The sequence below is a fragment of the Uloborus diversus genome, chromosome 6 (genome assembly GCF_026930045.1).
Source record: "Uloborus diversus isolate 005 chromosome 6, Udiv.v.3.1, whole genome shotgun sequence".
NCBI classification, from domain to species: domain Eukaryota; kingdom Metazoa; phylum Arthropoda; class Arachnida; order Araneae; family Uloboridae; genus Uloborus; species Uloborus diversus.
This window is the reverse complement of record NC_072736.1, coordinates 163,096,245-163,119,772: the sequence shown is the minus strand read 5'-3', so window position 1 is coordinate 163,119,772 and position 23,528 is coordinate 163,096,245. Positions and strand designations below refer to the sequence as shown.

General features: G+C 32.8%; 1 protein-coding gene across 1 annotated transcript in view; it reads right to left on the bottom strand.

Annotated features, from left to right (window-relative positions):
* The window catches only part of LOC129224574 (ankyrin repeat and LEM domain-containing protein 1-like), a 38,035-nt gene extending 14,507 nt beyond the window's left edge, over nucleotides 1-23,528 (bottom strand). Inside the window, exons 1-4 of the mRNA XM_054859055.1 lie at nucleotides 23,396-23,528; nucleotides 14,719-14,880; nucleotides 5,296-6,317; nucleotides 902-1,224 (exon numbers count right to left, since the gene is read on the bottom strand). Coding sequence (XP_054715030.1) covers nucleotides 902-1,224; nucleotides 5,296-6,317; nucleotides 14,719-14,880; nucleotides 23,396-23,436 — 1,548 coding nt within the window. The 5' untranslated portion in view covers nucleotides 23,437-23,528. The remainder of the gene's footprint in view (nucleotides 1-901; nucleotides 1,225-5,295; nucleotides 6,318-14,718; nucleotides 14,881-23,395) is intronic.

Sequence of the window (23,528 nt, the reverse complement as noted above, 5' to 3'; positions counted from 1 at the left end):
CCAGGAGGGTAGACACCATAGTAAGATAAAAATATAAAGTATCTGCACACATAGCTCAAAACTTGCAGTGGGTAGGTAAAATTTTAAGAAAGAAAATACCTTTTGCTTTCAATCAAGCATTCGTGGAAGCAATAATGAACATTTTGCATTAATTTACCTTCCAATTTTGAAGATAATCAGCGTTTAATATGGATACTAGCAGCGTCGCCCGGCTTTGCACGGTCTACCTTGGAAATAAAAGTTATGTGAAGTGACGCGTGTTCAACAATCAGGCTTGAACAAAAAAAAAATATCAGTAAAGTTTTGCGGCAAATTGCGGAAAAATAACCAAAAATTAAACATTTTAAATCTTCCGATTACAGGAAAAGCCTTAAAACAAAAGCCAAATTTTATTTCTTCATGTTCGAGAAAAAAATGGCAATAGATGTTTCTTTTCAAGGATTTTCTTCACGCTACAAATTTTAATAAAAGCATTGTTATGGAAAGTTGAGTTGAAGCACTGAATAATAATTTGAATGGAGGAAAGCCTTCGAAAAATAGGGATTTGATTTTGAAATCTAAGAGTCATAATTAAAAGTTTTTAATTGATATCTCCGCTAATTATTATCGGAGGATTATGTTAAATAGCCAAACATGAAGACGGGAAGATGACGAATCCATCGATACCTGGTTCGATGGTCAGTTCACTGTCGTTCGGGAGAAGAAGCTTGGACATACATAGATAGATACTCAGATTTTATATGTATAAGATTGTTAACAATATTTAGCCAATGCACATATGTACAGCAAATGTATCTGCACTGCATCAAATGTATCTGCGCACTGTGCGCCTCTATATTATTTAACCCCTCTATGGTAGACACCCTGAACAATTTACATGACTAACAATAACAAAACTTACTTCATCATTGTTTTGCATTGTCTTCACAGCTTCCAGCAGATGAGTGTATGGCCTGTTTCTCGATCCCTTCCCAACGTAAAACAATGAATCGATGAAAGTCATGAAAGATTTCTCCAAAGACAGCTGAGAAGCTCTCGACGGAAGGTTCTGGGTCACCCTGGGGTCCAAAAGGAAGTAGTTGAAACAGGAACGTTGATTGCCTTCTCTCCACTTTTGATCGGGATTCAGGTCGTTGAATTCGGCAGCCATGAGGTGCTCCATGTTCTGTATCCGAGTCATATTGAGCTTGCCTTCCAGGAACAGGTATATTTCCGGACAGAACTCTGAACAAACATTGAGAAAAAGTATATTAGTGATTTTTCATGCTTGTAGAAAGCAGCGGCGTACGCAGACAAATCAGTTCGGGGGGGGGGGGGGGGCTGAGCTCGAAAGTCTTTGAGCTGGGGGGGGGGGATACTTATGAACTGTAGCTAAGAAAAGTTCATGTATCGCTTTTCCGATATCAATACGAATGTAAGATTTCAAAAATACATCATAAAAAAAAACTTGTTCTTTATTATAATTTTTATAATTAATTTTGAAAATTTCGGGGGGGGGGCTGTAGCCCTATCAGCCCACCCCCTGGGTACGCCACTGGTAGAAAGCCTAATGGTGGGATGTTAGTCAAAAGGTTTAGGGTGATGAGCAGGGTGGTTCAAAAAAACTTTTTTACAGCTAGAGTCCAGAACACCCCGTATTTTTTTTAGACTTACTAATAGTATTATCTCTAAAAGTTTTAGTTCCTTACTCAAATTTTAAAAGGGTGCTTGCTCAATAGGGAGGTTCAAAAAAAAAAAAAATACATGTAAAAAAAAAAAAAAAGTTTCTCCTAGACAACAAGACATCTCTCATTTTTTTTAAGACTTGTGGATAGTAATGTACTGGAATAATTTTAACTTCCTATTACAACTGAAAGAGAGTGCTCAACCCCCTCCCCTAAACTTCAAAGGTATGGGGGGGGGGTAAAAATATTCAACATGAAAAAACAATACTATAAATTATAATATACACGAGTAATATGCATATATATTGCAATAAAATAATTATTTACAAAAAAAACAGCTGGGGAAATTAAATGTTTCTCAGTTTGTGACATTTTCTATGCTACGGCTAATGTTAAATTGAGGGGTCATTGAGGACCCTCTTAAAATTTGAGTAAGAAACTAAAACTTTTACAGCATAATACTATGAGTAAATTTTTAAAAAAAATACGGAGTGTCCTGGACTGTAGCTGAAAAAAAAGTTTTTTTGAGCCACCCTAGTGCTCAATGACCTCTTAATTTAACATTAGCTGTAGCATAGAAAATGTCACAAATTTAAAAACATTTAATTTCTCCAGCTATTTTTTTGCAAATAATTATTTTTTTGCAATGTATATGCATAATCATCATCATCATAGTTGGCTCGACAGCCCAGGGTGGACCAAGGCCTTCCTTTGGAGAATCTTCCAAGACGTCCTACTTTTTGCCTGGGTTTTCCAATTTTTAACTTTGAGAATATCGAAGTCAGATTCAACAGAATCCAACCATCTCAATTTTGGTCGTCCCCTTCCTCGAATTGTCACAGGTTTTGCAGCAAAAACTTTTTTAACTGGGTTTTCTTCGTTCATTCAAGAGACATGGGCCGCCCAGTTCATTCTCCTAATTTTTATGCTTTTTATTATGTCAGGTTCTCTAAACAATCTGTAAAGTTCAAAATTGAATCGTCGTCTCCAGACACCGTTCTCATTGATGCCTCCAAAAATGCTTCTTAAAACCTTTCTCTCAAAAATTAATATCTTGTGCTCTTTGGTTTTGTATATGCATAATACTCGTGCATATTATAATATGTAGCATTGTTTTTTTCAGTTCAATGTATTTTTTAACCCCCTCCCCATACTTATGAAGTTTGGGGGAGGGGGTTGACCACCCTTTTTCAGTTGAAATAGGAAGCTTAAATTCTTCCAGTATATTACTATCTACAAGTCTAAAAATATTGTGGGGTGTCCTGTTATCTAGGAGAAACTTTTTTTTTTACATGTATTTTTGAACCACCCTAAGTGGGATGTTAGTCAAAAGGTTCAGGGTGAAGAGAGTGTATGATTAAATACAGGGTGTCCATAATTAAATGACTCTACTTTAAAGTTGTCTAGCAGCAAAACTACTGCTCAGAAATTTCCGAAATTTTGTGCACAACATAATGAAGGGGTAGGAATTTGTTTGAGGGAATTATCTTTAAAAAAGTTTAAAATTTTGCCAAGTTTTAGCACCAGAGGGCTTTTTAAATTACTTTCTGACCCTAAAACCTCAATCCATGTGGCTTTTAGCTTTGGAAGCATTTGAAAATTTGGTAAATCCTGATAATCCTAGAACTTTACCTCATCTTGAATACAGCATATTACGACATGACCATAGCATTTTCCAGAGCATACTGTGGTCAATTGTAGAACATGTTAACTCTCGATCCCAGAAGGTAAACGAAAATGACAGCTGTCATATTGAACATGTTTTGATCCAAGATATGTTTTAAAACCATCGTAAATATACAATAAATGTGCAACCCATAAAAATGCACCCTCTGGTGGTGAAATGTTGAACTATTTTTTATTCGCTCAAACAAATTCTCATCCCTTAATTATATTGTACAAAAAATTTAGATTATTTCTGAGCAATAGTTTCACCGCCAGACAACTTTGAAGTAGGGTCGTTTAATCACGGACACCCTGTACATATAACTAATTACTTTTAAATGTAAGATCACATTCATATTCTCCAGACAAAATTTCCAGGTGTTCTTTCCTATTACAATCGAAAAAACTAATATAGTTCTTGCAATTGAACTTCTTAAAAAATTATAGTTTGATATTGGAGGACAAGATTATGATAGCGAGATGCGCTAGCAAACGACTCCATAGAGCTGGGGGGGGGGGGGGGGGAGACATAATTTGTGTTTGTGTGTGACATTTTTTAAAGGAAGTGTGCCAGTGCTTTTGCTTGAGGAGTGCTTTACTGGAAGATAAGTTTATTTTTGCTTGACGTGTGTCAATGCGAATGAAAAATTTTTGAGGAAATTGTAGGTCTTTATGAAACTCTAAACATTAAGGCCAAGACTCCACTTAATATGCTAAAAGATGTTCTCATCTGCCTAGACTTGCCTTTTCAGTATTTAAGAGGACTGCTATGAGGGTGCGTCAAATTAAAGGGAGGAGTTTGGTGGGCTTCAAAAGCTGGATTTAGATTTACAGCCACATGCAATGTATGTCCACTGCACGGCTCCAGGGCCATATCCTGGGGGTGGCATTAGATGCCCTATCTTTTGTGACTGATACCTTAACTGCAAAATTACACGAAGAAAAAGTCAAATTCTAAGGGAAAGCCCCCTTCCTATTCTGTCAACAAAGATACTCGTAAATTGAGTTTTAAGAACTTCAATTTCTAAAAACTTTGGGAGGAGAGTATCAAACTCTATCTCTCTCTCCCTTAACGTCATTAAAAGCAGCCCAAAATCTCATATTAGGGCAGGATTTTAATTTTGAAAATTTTTCAGGGAAAAGCCTTCGAACCTCGCCTCTATCTTACATTGCTAAAAGGCAGTCTGAAGTTGCATTTTCAGAACTTCAGCTTTGAAAATTTCGGAGGAAATGCTCCAAATTCAAATCTTTCTCCTAACATCATTTAAGATGGCCAACTGAGTTTTCAGACCGAGATTTAAAAATTTCCAGGTCAGAACCCCCTAACCCCCCTTTACCCAACATCTTTGAACAATTTGTAACTGAAATTTTCCTAGAAAAAAAAAAACAATTTTTGTATACTATATGCATACCCTCCCCCCCCCCCCCTCTTTTTTCTTGCAAGAATGTTTTTAAATGATAAAAAGCTTTTTAAGTTTTTGTCGAAAAATTCTGCTAAAAACTGATGAAATTCATATTTATTTTCAAATCAAATTCTAGTGGGCAAGGGAAATGAAGGAGTTGCATTTCAAGACCGGGCTTGTGCGAATCTTTACTTTTCAAAAAAAAAAATGTTTGTTTTGCATTAAAGTTTTGTTTAAACTTCAAAAGGGCAAGAAAATTACATCAAGAAATACAAAAAAGGGAGCAGGGTGCAGAACTTTTTTAAAACTGCATGGGGAAACACCACATGGGGAAGCAATTAAAACTAAATTCATCATTTAATGTAATAGAAAGGCCAAGTTTAAATGAATTGCTACTAATATTGAATTTCCTTTAGGCAAAAAATGTAATTGTAAACATACAAATCTTGTCTTGTACAAGACAAGAATAAACAAAACAATTATTTGTTACAATCAAAATAATAAATGGAGAAAAAAAAACATGCATTGAATTTTGAAAGTCTACGGAAAAGAATAGGACTTACTTGGCTCCGGTAGCACACAGGAAACATTACAACCAGATCTTAGTTTAGCCAATCGTCGAAGGTACACTTCCCGAGTATGATCCAACACTGGACCTGGTTTGTCACCCAAATTTTGTAGCTGATCAAAAATTTTTGAATTGCTGTACTTTTGAAGATGACTAGTTATAAGAATGGAAGAACTTGGATGGGATGAGCAGTCACTGCCAGCAGCCGATACTCTACTGATATTGTCCGCTTGAAATGTTTTCCAGTCACTGCAAGTGCTGGACATTGAAGAGTTTGCTGAACCATCAATACCGCAGTTTTCAGAAACATCTTCAGCTACGAGCACGATGCCAGTTTCGTTGTCACTGTCGACAATCGTGTGTGGACCTGCAGTATCTGAAACGTGCAAGTTGTTTATAGTAGAATCGAAACTGTCGTTTTCATGCGGAGAAAAATAGTAGGCTTGGTTAAAGTCCCTCTCATGGCAATCCTGTTCTTGTTTGGGCACTGGAGGTTTCGTTGCATTGCTTAAAGGAACAAAGAGATTATTGTGACTCGTATCATTTTTAGGTTTGGATTTGTCCAAGTTTGTTGACTTATTTTTTTCTCTGCATGAGCCCCTCCTTTTTAAGAACTTACTAAGATTGATTATAAAGCTCTCAGTTTCATCTTCTATGGCAGATATCTGAGACATAAAATTATCATTTGCTGTGATATAGTTAATGTTTGTCATTTCATTCAATGATTGATGAACAAGTTCATCGTCTTCACGCTTAACAACCTCGTGCCTAATTCTGGATTTAGATTTTCTTTTTGAAGCATTATTTGAATCCTTGTAGGTAAACCTATCTTCAGCAAGATAAATTTGCAAAATTTGATATGCTTCATAGGCTTTGTAATCAGCAGCCATATCAAATGAATTCTTATTTTCGTTGTCGGTCAACCACGGATTTCCGCCATTTTGTAAGAGCTTTTCCAATTGAAAACAGTTGTTCCACATCGATGCAATATGCACAGGCGTTAAGTCATCAAATGATCTGAACAAAAATAGAAACAAAATATATCGTTAATGTAATTCAAACAATTCATTTTATAAAAATAGTTATCTGCAGAAACTTATACTGAATACAAAATATTCTAATAGATATGCAGTAATTGTCCATAACTCTCATGTTTTTCAAAAGAGGAAGGATTTTAAAAGACATAAAAATTGGACAAAAAGAACACAACTGATGGAGAAGATCATAATTGTATTTAAAGATAAAAATCACACAGCATTTTTGAAGTTGATTAGGAACAGTTAGTTTGGATTTAAAAGTTAATAAAACAACTATTAAACATGAACTAAACTATGCACGTAAAAAGCTACAAAATACTAATAATAGCAACAATACAAAACTCATAGTGTTTCTCACACTCTCAATACTAAAAAAAATGTAGAGGGAGAACCAATGAAAAAACTTTTACAAGAGCTGAAATTAAGAATCTGAATGCTCGAGCACAGAGCTTCCCAAACTGTATAGCCAAAGGAACCTTTTCACAGACCAATATTCGGTGTGGACCCCAGTCATTAGAGTGTATAGATATTTTGTTTGTAATTAATTGAACTTAATTAAATAAAACATTACTAATAAGAGGGGAACATCCCTATTTAAAAAAAGCTCTTGATAGGCAGTTTATAGCTCCTAACTTTATTTACAAATTCTGGAGCACAAAAATGAAATTATCAGAAACAATTTAATACGAGGGTCGGTCCAAAAGAAAGGTTCCCATCAATTTTACAAATATACAGCACTGTCTATCCTCATTGAAATTAACATCATTGGAAATAAAAATGTCTCTCTATTTTTATACATAATTCCCATATTTCTCTGTGCATTATTGTCAATGGTGCCTTAACTTCTGTATCCGTTGTCCCAGAATTTCACCGCCAGAGTGGGACATGACAGTCAACAAAACACTCCATTCTTGATTGCAGTTCGGAGCTCGAGTCTAGTGATTACCACTTTTTTCCTAAGTTTGAAGAACACTTAGATGGCCAACATTTCCGGAGCGACGCCAAAGCATACCTGCCAACCTCCGAGAAAAAAAATCCGGAAGATTTTTTTATTTTTATCCACAAGATTTTAACGCAAAATAAAATCAAACAGGACCCCTATCCTCTTTACATTCAACAATATATTAGTTACGAATTTCAAATCAATTGAACTTACTTTCGTTTAGTAAATATTACTTTTATTGCTTTCTTTAAAAGTGTGGAAATAACATTTGGTACTCATTTTAAAAAAAGAACAAAGCAAAAACAGCTCGAACTGAGAGAAAGAAGATAATCGGCGCCGAAATTGTGCCCCTAGTTGCCAGGCGCGACGCTTGCTTTGATTGGATCCCGATGAAGTCATGCGCTGTATCACTCCGTGACGTCATAATCTTGCCTCACTTCTTCTCGTGCCATTCTCCTATGGCAACCTTTCCTTGGCTACTTGGCCTAAAACGCGGTGCCGCATTCCACAAAAGAATCGTTAGCGCCAAAATTGGCGAGATACTATTTTTTTAATACAAAACGTGAAAAATCCGGAAGATTTTGCTCATAACCGGAAAAACGGAAAAGGACATAAAAATCCATAAAACTTCCGGGAAATCCGGAAGGCTTGGCAGGTATGCCAAAAGTCAAAAAAGGGGCGAAACGCTTCCTCAGCGGGTTGGTGGTGGAATTCCGCGACACTTGATACAGAAGTTAGGGCACCGTTGACAATAATGCACAGAAAAAGATGGCGATTATGCATAAAAATAGAGAAAGGTTTTTCTTTCCAACAATGTAAATTTCAATGAGAATAGACACTGCTGTATATTTTCAAAATTGATGGGAACCTTACTTTTGGGTCGACCCTCGTATTAAATTCTTTAATGATCAATTTCATTTTTGTACTCCAGAAACCTCACTTTTGGATCAACCTTCATAGGTAACAAAATGATTAAAATTAAAAATTTGACATCAAATTAAAGGGAAGAGTGAGGTTTTAGCTGGAGTGGAATATCAGATTCAGAATCTAGACAGCTTTGTTATTTAGTTTTATTGGCTGCATTGGTTGAAAATCTGGACGCATATGGGTAAGTTGTGGTAAATGGAAGAACACACTTCGTTTTTGGTATTTTTCGGTTTCCAAACAAAGCCAAAAATAGTAGGTAAGAATCCTCAATAGTAGATTTTAAGGTAAAGTCTGAAGTTATCTCTACCAAATATTCATATTCACCCAACGAAAGTCTTCATGGTAACGTCAAAGCAAAAAATGATTCGACCACCTGTGCATGATCATGCTACATTGCATCTTGAGATATCGAGAAGTAGTGCTCAAAGAACTACTTCATTCTTTGAAGGTAAAAATTCTAGTTTTCAAATTCAAAGACATTATTCAAACTTTGTACTCCTTTTTCCTGAATTTTTTGTGGACCTACTACTAAGGGTTAGCGGACCCCCAAGGGATCCACAGATCACAGTGTGGGAAGTACTGCTCTAACACGCAGTGGTTCCCAACTTTTTTTTTGCCTTAGAGCTGCACCTTATACCAAGATAAATCTCATGGGCTATAACACAAACAATTAAAATCCACTATATATTAAAATCTGTTCGCGTCTGTCTGTCTGTCTGTCTGTCTGAAGATCTATCTTCTCGAGAACCGCTGCGAATCAGGAGTCAAACGAAATACCGATCAATTCGAAATTTCCCAAAGAAAACAATAGGACCAATCTCGTAATTGTGCGACTTTAATTAGCGGAGATATTAATTAAAACGTTAATTAACATAACGTTATTCGGGAATTTTATTTCTTTCCTGTTGCCATTTTGAATTTGCGTGAGCAAGTAAAATTCTAATAATTGTTTTAAAAGAGATTTTCTTGGCTGCTGTCCAAATCTTAAAACAACGTTTCCATCTAGAATTCGCAACTCCAACCAACTGTAGGGGGCACTGAAGTCACTGTCTAATGGCGGAATTGAAAACTAAAACAAACGCACATGGTAACGAAGAAAATGCTAAAAGTGTTGTGATTTTTGTTCGTACGTATGATTTTTTCGCTCTATTCTTTTTAAATTAATTTTCAAAGTCTTGTGGATATTCTGGCCCACGTAGAAAGAAATGAGAATTCAAGAAGCATTACTAAACGTCAAAGATTAATGCAAACTACGTAGTTCGTAGTTCTAAGCAGCTATTTCCATGATGTTGAATTCGATATTTATCAATTCTTGATAAAACTAAATAATAATTGTGGCCTGACAAGAACAACAATTAATGCTAGAAAATTCAATATGACATTACAAATTGTTATCGAAAGAAGATGATACTTCTTTGCCTTGCTTGGCTAGCGCTTATTTTTTTTCCATTTGTAGCTGAGTTATTTCTCTCGAATTCCCGAATCGGTTCATTTAAAAATTTTCTGTTTCGATTTTTCTAATTTCTGAGTTACGATTTAATTGCGTCATGTTATGCAAATCATCAACAAAATTCTCACGGATATATGGTGGTAGTTTTCTTTTCAGTTGATTGACCATTATTTCTTTTCACTTATCGAATTCTGTAATCTTACTACCATTTTATTCCACTCATGATAAAAATTAAAAATGGTTTAACTAAAAACGCGAAATCTCGCCAAGGCTACTTTGCTCGCACAATACCAAAATTATAACCCTAAACAAATTTCGCGAAACCTTTCAGCTGAGAATAAAAGGAATAAAGTAAATTCTTTCTAGGTTAAACATTTTTCATTTTGTTCTACGATAATAAATCCAAGAAAATATTTTGCATACTGTCCATTCCAACTAAATGCTGCTGTAAAATATGATTAGTTAAATTAATTTAAGATTAAAAAAAACTCATATTCTTACAAATTCATACAATAAAAAATTTTACCTGGTATAACGTTATCCAATTTTGTTAATCCAGAGTTTTCTTGTTTACGCGTCCACCATTTAATACTTTTTTGAAAGAAATAAGGAAAACTAACATTATTTTGAGAAGCTCGAGAATACTCTTAGGGGACGAATTAATTTCTGTAGCTGAAAGCAAACTAAGACACATCGATTGCGTTAATAAATACTCAGAACAAACCGCCTGTGTTTACGTCAACAGACACACATGGAACTAAAACGTGGCAATGTTTTAGTTCCATCGGCAGTTTTGTAAATCACCGCAAGGTAGCGTATTCGAGCGCTGGAGTTCCGAATTTCATTTTAAATTAGTTTAAAATTGGTTGCTCTATTCGGATATAGCCTTTATTTTATCGTCTGTCCTTTTTTTATTTTTTACATTTAACGTTCTTAACTCCTTTCAACATATGAAAGTTGTTTCTTTAGCTATGTTTATTGATTGTAGTGTAAGTTTGTCATTCACCGGCCTCATATTTTGGTACATTTGGGATGTGCGACTAATTATGTTTATTTTGTTGGACTTTTTCCCGTCACATCTGTGAGTTTTCGAATTGTAATAACTCTCTTTTTCCTTCCTGTTTCTATTTTTGGTATTTCTGCTTTAGCCCTGGCTAATGGGCGGTAATTTACTGAATATAGTTTGTATTGTTAAAAGAACATGTTAAATTAAGATTGTTTGGATTTCTTTAAGTGAAACAGAGTTGAACAAAAATATTGTTTTTAAGGATTTTAACTAAAGCTTAATTCGAATCTGATGACTTGGTATAAAATTAATGCTGATTGGTATTTATTAAGTCTTGGTGCTTTAGTTTCACGTAAGCAACCAAAAAGTATGTGTCATTTTATGTAAAAAGCTGATCGTAATTGTACATACAAATGTTTTAGGTATAGTCTATCAGATTTAATTCAGTTTAAAGTGAGCACAGATTATAATTGATAATGCATATATTTTCATCTTTTGTGCTAATTGAAAATACTCATAACTTGCATTATTGATAACTGTGATTAACGTTTAAGAGATTTTTGCCAAAAATATGCTCTACTGGTGTTTGCAAACCTTGCATTACGCGTATTTATTTACTCCTTAGCGCTTTGGAAACTGATGTCAGAGTAATACAAAAACATCAATTGGACATCTCTTTCATTTTTTAAGTAGCCCGTGCAACGCCGGGCACGCAGCTAGTATTTTTAAATAAATTTAGACAACATGGGAAAACGCAGAAAAGGAAGGAAAAATCACAAACCAAGAACTGTTCTACCATTGGCAGTATCTGCTGAAATGAGTTTTTGAGATATTTGAGAAAATGTGTGTTGGATTCAATACTAACAATAGAGAAATGGTTGGATTCAATACTAACAATAGAGAAATGGTTGGATTCAATACTAACAATGTTGCAATTAGAAGCTTTTTCCACTTCTTTTTTTCAGTAGAAATCAAATAAGCAAGTTTGTACAATAAAGCTACCGTACAACAGTCGACAAAAATGCAAAAAAAAAAAAAATTGTAGTTACTGCCCATTATCTGCCTATAACAGTGTTACTATCATTACTAAATGCTTATTTTATTGATACAAACTTCCACCTGTTTTTCTTCTTCAAACCAATTTCTAACTATTTGGCTTAGAATTTAAAACAATTATTCGTAATACTGAATGCAGTTTGGTAGGTTCCAGAATATACATTTTCTGATTCATAAAATTGATCATAACAGGCTGCATGGTTCAGCTTCAATGGTATTTTTGGTTGAAATTGTATTTTTGGTATAAATGGTTGATGAGTATTTTTCACTTTTTTGGGGATGACTCTTGATTGGGGGAGGGGGGGGGGCTTTGCAACATTTGGGGGGGGGGCACCTTATGTATTGACACCATTTTGACTTGCCAACTCTTTGCATTTAGCACCTATATTCCGCTTTCCGTGCTGAAGATCAAATATTCTACATTTTCTTGAGCCATTTATGCCTCAAACTTGACATCAGTTCATAATGCCAAAGGTAAGTTAAAACTTATATATATATTTTTTAATTCTGATCATTCAATCCATTTCACATAGAAACTCAGAATTTGAGAGGGTGCTCTCACTTGATAAAATGAACAGATTTTTTTTTTTTTTTGTTCATGTATGTCTGACAAATTATTCATCATTAAGTTTACAGAAAAAAAAAAAAAAAAAACTTGTTATAAACTAGATTTTTCAAAAGATTTTCTGAAAAAAATCAAGAGCAATCGCTGTTTCTTTGAACAAGAAACAAATACAAGCTTTGTTTTATTTATTTACTCCTTATTAATTTGTGTTACATAAAATTATACTATTATGTTTCATAAAAGATGATCAAAATAGTAGAATTATCAGGTTTTATTTATTTATTTACTTATTTTTTTGTAATACAGTAAAATCTTGTGACAACGAATAATAGTACAACGAAATTTTCATTTAAATGAAATTTTATCCCCAAATTAATTGCTGTTATATTGCTTGAATTCCATCACAATGTAATTCCCGTTACAAAGAACGAAACTAGTGGTCCTTGAAGTTTGTTGTAACAGCATTTCACTGTATCTTCTAATTTATAATTATGTGTTTTGTTTTGAAAATGTCAGAATAAAATAACTGCAAACAGTATATCATTATAATAAGATGATTAATTTTTAACCACTTTAAAATACATAATAATTTGATGCCACTTAAAATCTTCCGCAGTTTAAGGTGTTACTACAGCAATATTTTCAGATCTCCTGCACTTTAAAAAGCAGGAGTTGGCAAGTCTGCATTTGTATACTTGCTCGTACATACTTCCAATACCAGGCAACCCTCTCTGAAATTTTTTTCTGGGTAGAGTGGTGATTTCAACCATGGGTGCAAAAATTTTTTCCGAGCTATATGTTACTGTGAAAGATCAATATTAGAGAATGTCAGCATTTACCAGTAATTTGTCATTTAGAATCGGTCTTCAACGAATGATTTTACTATGTGAGTGTTGACAATCACAAGCAAATGTCAACATTAACTAGGTTTCAAAACTTAGCAACCTAATGTATTATTCAGCCTAAATATGTTTGATGTGTCTAAACAATGTCAGTTGTCGAATTTTGTACATGGAAAGAGAATCTGTAAAAATTAAGCAGGCTAAACTATTTTTTTAAATCATTTTTGTGATTTGTTGTGAAACTCAATCACTTTTGTGATTGAGTTTTTAATTTCTTAAAAACTCAATCCTTCTATGACATCAAAATCCTGAAGGAAAATTTGCTTGAAATGAAACAAAAATTTCCCCTGAAGTGCAAAAATTTAGGCGGTAAAACTTATTTTGCCCCAGCATTTTAAGATCCATTTAATAGAAATTATATACAATGCAAGAAAAAAAAAACAAAGAACACAGCAGATCTGGTATGTATGCAATTATACTAAAAACACATTCCAAAAGACTAAAAAAAAAAACAGGGTGGAAAGACAGAAAATCAGTCGACTCCAAAAAAAGTATCAAAATTACAAGATATCACAATTCTATGATAGAAGAAAAATATTTTTCGTGGGCTTTGAAATATATTTTCAAACTTTTTAGCAAATGTGTTTTTATTTTATACAGTCTGATTTTTAAAACAAATCTGTAAATAACAAAATTTTGAAGATTCGAAAGAATCCATTGCATGAAACAATATAGCACTGTCAAAGGTTTTTTATTTGAAATATTGGGCGGGATGAATCTCTGTCAAATTTAATAAATTTATCTGTGCCGCATTATCCAAGAAAAAACGAGCTGATGATCACATGACTTCCTTTTATGCTAATTTAACGATAATAGTGCCTTGGACTTGGAGTAAGTAAAGAAATACTTTGAATATTTTCACCCCAAGTTTGATGCGAACCAATGCAAAAAAAAAAAACGTTTACCAGAGATGAAATTTCCCAACATTGGCAATTTTAATGTGATTCAATGTTTAACTCTCTAACTATCGCCATTAGTGACCAAATTGAAACCAGATTAAAAATAAAAAATGCCAAATTTGTCGCTAAATAAAAGCTTGGCAATATATTGTTAAGTGTTTGCCAAATTATAACACCACTTGAGTTTGCATTGAAATTAACAATGATTTCCCCCCAAAAAGGTGTAAAAGACTCCCTTTGGACCATTCAAATGCAACCAAAAAGGAAGGTGCACTACTAGACCCTACCAGGAGTCTACTCACCAAATTTCAACTTTCTAGGACATACGGTTCTTGAGTTATGCAAGATACATAACGCACATCCGCACACATATATACGTACATACAGACGTCACTCACTGTAATTAACTCGGGGATCGTCAAAATGGAAATTCAGGTGTCTATACGTTCTTAAGCATATATCCACGTGTGTTTGGGTTTAAAAAAAAAACTCAATATTCATTCGGGGCAAGCAAAATGGAAATTAAGGCCATTTTTTGAGTGAAATTTTTTTTGCAAACACTATGTAAAAGGAAGTAAAAAAGGAGAAGATAGAAAAATTTGGTAATCAAATGGATTATTTCTTTAACTATACCTTGCATTAGGATCAGCACCCATTTCCAACAAATAAGAAAGGATCTTTTCTTTTTTTTCCAACTTCTTGATGCCCACAGCAATATGAAGTGGAGTACAACCTTCGGTGCCAGGTATCTGGCAATTTATATCAAGTCCTCTTTCCACAAGAGACTTCAGTTTCCTAAAAGAAAAGAAAATACATGTGAGCATTCACATTACTGATTTAAGAAGTCGAATAAAATTTCCTTGGCCCAGATAATGCATTTAATTTCCAAAAATGAATCTCAAAATTAGTTTTGCACACTAAAGCTGATTTTCCCAGAAAAATGCTAAATTAAATCATTCTTCCCGCAATATGAACAGAAAATGTTAGCTTTTATTGTAAAAATAAATAAATAAACTATGTCAATAACAACGTCAAAATGCACAATTGCAGATTACTGCAGACACATGTTTCGGCGTTACAAGGAACGCCTTTTTCAATGCAAAAGAAATGAGCTATGGATGAAAAGACATCCAACAAAATAAAATATGATCGATAACAACTTATTTCAGAGCATTCAAACAAAAATTTAAATAAAATAATTAACATGAAAAATTTCATTTTTTTTAATGAAAACTTTAACTTTACAAAAAAACTTATTGCAAAGTATACTTTTTTAAAGTATGACTTCAGTTTAAAGTGAATACTTTTAAACTGAACAACTTACGCTTTACTTTTAAAATGTTTAATGCAATTTTAGAATTGTTAACTTTCTGAAGAGTTACAACATTTAAACAAAAAACCTGCAGTGAGGGGATTTTAATAGATCGCCTCCCGAAGCCCTTTGTTTCAAGACACATTGCCAATCCTAATGGGAGATTTATATACATACAGCAAATTCTATCAGAACATCCCTGAAGAGAAATTCTAGCTGTATTCGTACAAAGAGCATATTATCTTCAAAACTCAGAGTTTTTCTTGCTGCCTTAGAACAAGAGACCTTTCTGTACTTCAATGTACATTTTTGAGATGTTCCTTTCACAAAAGATATGTTTGTTGTCTAGTTTTGTGTACCAAGTTCGATGTATAAGTATGACTATGTTCAAAACTGCACTGAACAATCATGCTGATATATCTGTTATTTCTTCCAACAATATGAAAATTTTCCCTTTGTATGTACTTAATATTGGCAAAGGTAGTTCAGCTGAAAAGCGTTATTTTGCAATATGCTTTTGAAAACCATCTATAAAACAGCTAGCCTGAAACCGCTCCTTTGGTATTCGAACATTTAAACATCTTGAATGTTGAGAATTGAAAATATTTGTCACCCAGCAGCATTTTTTACCAAAATCTCAATTTGGGAGATAAGTCCTCTTAAAAAATTAAAATCTCAATTTGGGACATAAGTCCTCTTAAAAAATGATGGGCACCTGTTTGAGCATTTCGTTGTTTTCAGCAGAGTTGACCATGAATTTCACTTATAAGAGATTGAATTTCACATGGAAATAATCGGTCACATCTGGTTAACTCTTGCTTTACTACCCCAAAATACTGGTCGCAAAAGACAAAACGAATGTCCTCTCAGGGAAAAGTTGTCAGTAATCTTGTTAAATTTTTATTTCTAGAAAAAGTCTCCTGCAATGTTCTTCTTATTTTGACCAGCGTATATCTCACTGAAAGCGTAGTTTTTTCACAATTCCTAGAGTCATTGTTAAAAAATCCCTGAGAAATTAGCGAATTTCATTCCGATACTTTTCTGCCTTATTTCTACCCAGGTCATGATTTCGAATCCATCCTCTGTAATCCCTTTAACTGACAAACTTACCGTTACTGTAATAATGCTACCAATATACACACATCACGTCTTACTATTCTTATATTCGCGTTTAATGCAAAAAGGGTATAAGTCCAGGACTTATGCACTTTTTGCATTAAACAAAATTATGTGACCCTTAAATAAAGTGCTTTGTTGTACAAGGATTTACTTCCCTGCTACCCTAGTCGATTTCTCTACGTATACAAACATGGTAAAACCACAGCTAACTCAATTTTTTAAAGAAAAAAAACGGGACCTATGCCTTTTCTGAAATAATCGATTCAAGTCTATCTGAATGAAGGGAAAATTAAAAATTTGATGTAGATTTTCCGCTTATTTGAATGAGACTCTGCTTAATTTAAAGGCTAACATACATCTGCAAAAGCTGACATCCATAAAAAGTAATAAATGCGTCCATTTCCGCCTGTAAAACGGATCTTGGCCTGTCCATACAATCCGTAGTCAGACAGTATAAACACTTTCTTAAACAACTAATAAAAATAAATTAAAATAATAGTTTTAAAAAAAATTAATTTTAAAACTATTCGGAACTCCAGCGCTCGAATACGCTACCTTGCAGTGATTTATAAAACTGCGAATGCAACTAAAACATTGCCACGTTGCGCTCCACGTGTATCTGTTGACGTAAACGCGGTCAGTTTGTTCTGAGTAACGCATTCAACATGTCTAAGAACGCCTTCAACAACAGAAATTAATTCGTCCCTTAGTAGTATTCTCGAGCTTCTCAAAATAATGTTAGTTTTCCTTATTTCTTTCAAAAAAGTATTAAATGGTGGAAGCGTAAACAAGAAAACTCTGGATTAACAAAATTGGATAACGTTATACCAGGTAAAATTTTTTATTGTTTTGTATGAATTTGTAAGAATATGAGTTTTTTTTAATCTTAAATTAATTTAACTAATCATATTTTACAGCAGCATTTAGTTGGAATGGACAGTATGCAAAACATTTTCTTGAATTTATTATCGTAGAACAAAATGAAAAATGTTTAACCGAGAAAGGATTTACTTTATTCCTTTTATTCTCAGCTGAAAGGTTTCGCCAAATTTGTTTAGGGCTATAGTTTTGGAATTGTGCGAGCAAAGTAGCCTTGGCGAGATTTCGCGTTTTTAGTTAAACCATTTTTAATTTTTATCATGAGTGGAATAAAATGATAGTAAGATTACAGAATTCGATAAGTAAAAAGAAATAATGGTCAATCAACTGAAAAGAAAACTACCACCATATATAAACTATGAGTACACATTTTATTTATTTTGTTCTGAGTGAATTTGAATAAATATCAGTTTTTCAATTCGATGAAAAAAAAACGAACTTAACAACATTGACTATGGACACTTTTCCTTAACCTAATTCCACATAAATGATTTAAATAACCTTTGACTACAGTATCCTACTGAAATAGATAGTATGCAAATAAATTTTCTTGAAAATATTTATCGCAGAACAGATTGAAAAATCCAGAAAGAACGTTAAAAATTTGAACAATAAAAAATAAAAGTTCGCCAAAAATCTGTTTATAAGTTTATGGTTTTAAAATTGTGTGAAAGAATAATGTATCTTGACAAGATTTCGCATATCAGGTTCCATGACGAATGAATTAAATGCATGATTTCTTTAGATATCCAATCATATAGTCATAGAAATAAATTATCTAGTGTTAAACGTTACTCTTGACAGTCTGCCACGTATGTGCACTATGTGACAAAAATGTCAACAAATGCCGGAAATGTCACGAAACTGAACTTAATATGTACTAATGTATAGAAAAAACGGTACAAAATGAAAATGCCGTTCGAAGCGAACCAAAAATTTATGAATTCCGAATTCAACATCGTGAAAATGGCTGCTTCAGAACAACTTACTATGTGTTCTGCATTAATTGTTTACTTTCGTAATACTTTTTGGTTTCTAATCTCTTTCTATATGGGTCAGAATAACCAAAAGACTTTGAAAAATCTTTTCAAATGAATAAAGCGAAAAAATCATACATACGAACAAAAATCACAACACTTTTAGCATTTTCTTCATTACCACATGCGTTTGTTTTAGTTTTTAATTCCGCCATTAGACAGTGACTGCAGTGCCCCCTATAGTTCGTTGGAGTTGCGAATTGTCATATTAGTTTATTCATTGCACGCTAATGTAATATTTTTAAAAAACATTTCTATTATTATCTTTTTTTCATAAACTGTATGATTTCAAACCTTAGTTTGAATTTAAAAAAGTTTATTTTTTTAAAATTATTTATTTGAAAACATATGATATAATAAGATGTTTGGTTATGACCAAACTGAAACCAAAATTGAAAACAAACTAACAAACATGAAATTAAAATTTGAACCAACCAAATGTAGGGTTGGTATAAAAACCATTTTTTTTGGGGGGGGGGGATTAACCAGTTTTATTTTTTGGTTTAAACTGGGTTTATTTGGTATGCTATTTGTAAGAAAAATAATTTCATTTTATTAAAACCATGAAGATTTTATGAATTAATTCTGAAGGAATGTTTAGTATTCTTATTTGTACCTAATTTCTTCGTAATTGATTTAAATAATTAAGAGTAAAATCTTGTAATTTCATTTCCTCATACTTAGAGATTTGTATAGGTAAATATTGTTTGAAAATCTTTAACTGTTATATAAAATACAATGGTTAATGGTTCTTGGTATAAACAGTCAAAGAAATAATTTACTGTGATAGTTCAGACATTATTAATTACAAATTCCAAGACTGAAAATTCTTGCAAATTAATTTCTTCATAATCATCTACAATAAATAAAAAAATAAAAGTAAAATTAAAATTACGCATCCTTAAACATCGAAAGTAATTTTCAGTATCAACAAATGAATCATAAGTCTGACGTACATTGCACAGCTTTAAAAATCAAAAGTTCAAGATGCATATTTTGTTTTAAGATTTAAAAAAAAAGTTACAAATCATGTAATTTATTTACCTAATGTATCAGCGACAACAATTATAGAAACCTAGGACAAGTAGGTTTTAAGGAAATCATTATATTTTCTATCCTTATATATTATTTCTGTAGCCTGTTTTTGGTTTCTGCGCCAGATTTTCCTCAATTCTTGATCGATTTCTTTGATTTACACCTTATTTTAAAGCTTATGGTGCTGGCTACTGACGAAAAATAGACCCACGGTCTAAAAATTGTTTTTTTTCAGCCAGAAAACCTGTTTTTAAAGAACCAGAATGAGGTTTTCGGTTAAATTTATAACTTTAACATGCACTATGACCGACAGAGTTGAATAGCTTGATCGGCAGAGCGTTCATCTCGTAACCGGTAGAATGAGTGTTCGGGCCCACGTCCGGACAATTTGCATCAAAAAATTAGAGAAAAATCGCGCAATACATGAACACTTAATTAAGTGAATAACAAATATGAGGGAATAGAATAAATGAGAAGGAAACGCTACTTGCTGTTATGAAAACTTGATGTGACCTTGTGCTAAACTTCTTCTGAATTGTAAGTTTTTTTTTTTTTAAAGCTTTGGCTCTGGTATGAAAATTAAAGCATAATGTAAGCGAAAATATTAGTAACAAGTTTAAGTTTTCAGACTACAATAGAATTGTTTTTTGTTCAGAAAAAAATAATAAATCGTATATTGAAATATATATATTCTTCTAATGAGTTTCTGACTCTTTGTACAAATAAAAAAATTACTACCTCAATTTGAAGGATAAATATAAATTTTTTCTTTTTGCAGAAAAAAAAATAGCTTATCACATTTTTACTACATTCGAAAAGCTTAAAAAAGAGCATAGTTCAATTTATTTTGTATTTTAACCGTGCTGTTAAATGATGAACATGTGCTGCCATCTAAGTCATAACGGTTCAAGCAACCTGCGGTAACAAATTGTAAAAAATTTCAAAAATAAAAAAAATTCTCTTCAATATCTTATCTTATATATTATTCCTCTCTCATTTTAAAACTTATCAGGCTGGCTAATGACGAAAAATAGACTTACGGTCGAAAAATCAAGTTTTCGGAAACGCCCCTTGCTGTTTCAAAACCTTGATGCAGCCTGTAGTTCTTATGCATTTTTTTTAAGCAAAGTTCTAATACAGTTTTCCAATTTTTTAGGTCGCTTTCGGCAAAAAAAAAAAAAAAAATTGCCTGTGTGTGTGTGTGTGTGTTTATATTTTAATAAAGCTTAAAAGCACTGGACTTAGTTGTTCGGTTAAATTGATAAGTTTTTTCGGTAGAGCGTTCGACTATAAACTATCTGAACTTCGGGCAAGCTTGGGCTGTCCGACATAATATCAAATTTACATTAGTATTACGCATTACATGTACTCATAACATACACACGTAATAAAATAAATGCAGTGGGAATGCTACTTGGTGTTTCGACTCCTTTATGCAAGCTACAGTTATCATTCACATAAGTTTACTGTTAATCGAAGGGTGTACTTCCTCTTTTTTAAAGCTATGACTCTGTCCAGACCTCTAAGCATAATGTAAGCATAAAAAAAGTATTAGATTTACCTCAAGGGAATCCTTTTTGTGGAGAAAAACATTTTCATTGTATGCTAAAATGTAGATTTTTCTAATAGCAGTGTTCGACCTTTTGTACAAATGAAAAAATACTACGCCAAATTGAAACTACGAGTTTCACCCATTAAACCTTTAATTTTTTATTTGCGCGAATACAATATAAAACATTAAAATTTTTATCAACTTCACTAGTAAGAAATCATTTTCTACTCCTCTGCTTTCTGCTGAAAAAAAAAAAAAACATTTTGTCTACGTTCGAAAAATTACACTTAAAAAACGGACTCAGTTCAACTGGTTTTGGTTTTGAATTTTAAGTGTTTGATTAAAAGAGAAACATGTGCAGCATTTAAGCCGTAATGGTAAGAGCAACCTTCTATGTGAAATAGTTCAATATTCAAAGATAAAAACACTTATTTTCAATCTAATTTATTACTTCTCTAGAATTTTGGTTTCAATCGCTACGTGAGATCTTCGTCATTCTTTAATCAAATTCCATGCTTTACGAATAATTTTAAATCGTATCATGCTGGTTAATGACAAAACATAGAAGTATGATCTTATTATTATTATTTTTTTTTTTGGCAAAATGCTTTTTTGCTGTTTTTTACTATGCATTCCTTCAATGAATAGCTTTCAAAAAGGAAGGCGCAATTGCTAGGTTTGTTGGGGCTGTTAATCAGAATAGCGCCAATTCGAATCCGTGCCAATTAATATCTCTTTAATGTTTCTTTTTTTCCCGTCAGATGCTCACATGGGCAGGACTGTATTTGCCACAACCTGTTTCTTCACATGCACAATTATTGCTTTTTCACGAGTCACTACTCAGCCACACTTTTAATGATATTTATCTTTGCATTGAAAATACGTACAACCAAAAGGTGAGCGATGATCAAATTATGATGATCAAATTATCACAACGTTGTATTTAACGAGGTCTTGTTACTGATGTCTTTAAATTACATGCCTTCTCTTCTGCGCTTACTTTTTTTCGGTTCTTCTTCATAATGTTCTTCCTTTGACATTTTTAAAGAGCGAAATGCCTTATGAAACGATTCGAAGCACAGTGCGGAGTTCCGCACGGGTCGACTAGTATTTTTTATTTAAAATTATTATTATAGTGTTGGGAACACACAAATGGTTATGTGTGATATTTTAATATTAAAAATGTTCCTTAAAAGAGAAAAATATATTTATTATTGTTAAGTTCTATCTCATTAATTAAGAAATTTGAAATCGCTGAAAAAAAATGGACAAAATGATATTTTGTCTGCAGCTATTTTTTCCATCCTGGAAAAAACCGGATAACCCTGGGTACATATATTGCTTTTAGGCTCAAAAAGTTAAATTACAGCACAGATAATATACACCATAGCATAAAAAGCAAAGTTTTCAAACTAAAAATTATGAAAAGGGAGTCAACACATTTTTTAATTTTCTTTAAAAAATAATGTACTTTTTTATGGTAGATTTTGAAAAAAAAATATATTCTTTCATATTTGAAATTAAAAAGAGGGGGGGGGGGGGCATTGAATTATGGAACCGTTGAGCCATTTACAAAATCTTTTACAAAACCAGTCACAATAAAGCATTTATGTTTGTCAATTGTTTCCAAGAACAATGTTGCCGAAATTCAAAAATTAAATATTTTACTTCACAAAACAAATTAAACAAGATTAAAATTTCCAATAACATGAAAAACAAACCACCAAATAATTAATATACTCCGTTAAAAGGTAAAATATTCTGACAAAAAGAAAAAGAACGATCCATTATCCTACATAAAAACTTCAGTAAATGCAAAATTAAATCGCGAGCTACATTAAAGGCAACAATTTCAGCTACAAAAAATTTTTCTGCCAACTTGCCGTGCTCTACATTATGATGATTTTCCCTCAAAATAACTAACTTAATTCCACACTAATTTGCACAACAGAAAAGGATTCAGGTTAAAGGGTTAATAAATACCAAAATATCGTCTTCATAAGACAAATTCATTCTTTAACCACACAATTACCATTTTTTCTCGAACTGCATGAAACTAATAAAAATTCATTGAAATTGACGTACATTAGGAATCAAAAAGGTTAAAATCAACCACTGTGCCGGTGACATGCTTTTGATCCATTCCATCACAATAACTAAACAACGCAGTCCGAATATTGCATAAAAAATCTGTTCCACAAAAGACAAGAAAAAACTTTCAAAAATTGTGCACGCAACAAGAAGACAATAATGGTAGTAAATGTTAAAATAATATAACAAAAAGGCGATATGTTAGTAATGGACACAAGAAATGTGGTAAAAAAAAGTAAACAAAAAAGGAGTTAAGACATCAAGATTTTACAGAAAATCAATTACTTCAAATCACACGACAGTATTACTTCCAGAATTTCAGTCATTTTTTCACGATTATTTTAAACAGCGTCATGAATAAACTCCGCGTCGCTTCTATGGATAAGTTGAAAAACAGACTTGCCGGGATTTGTTTACC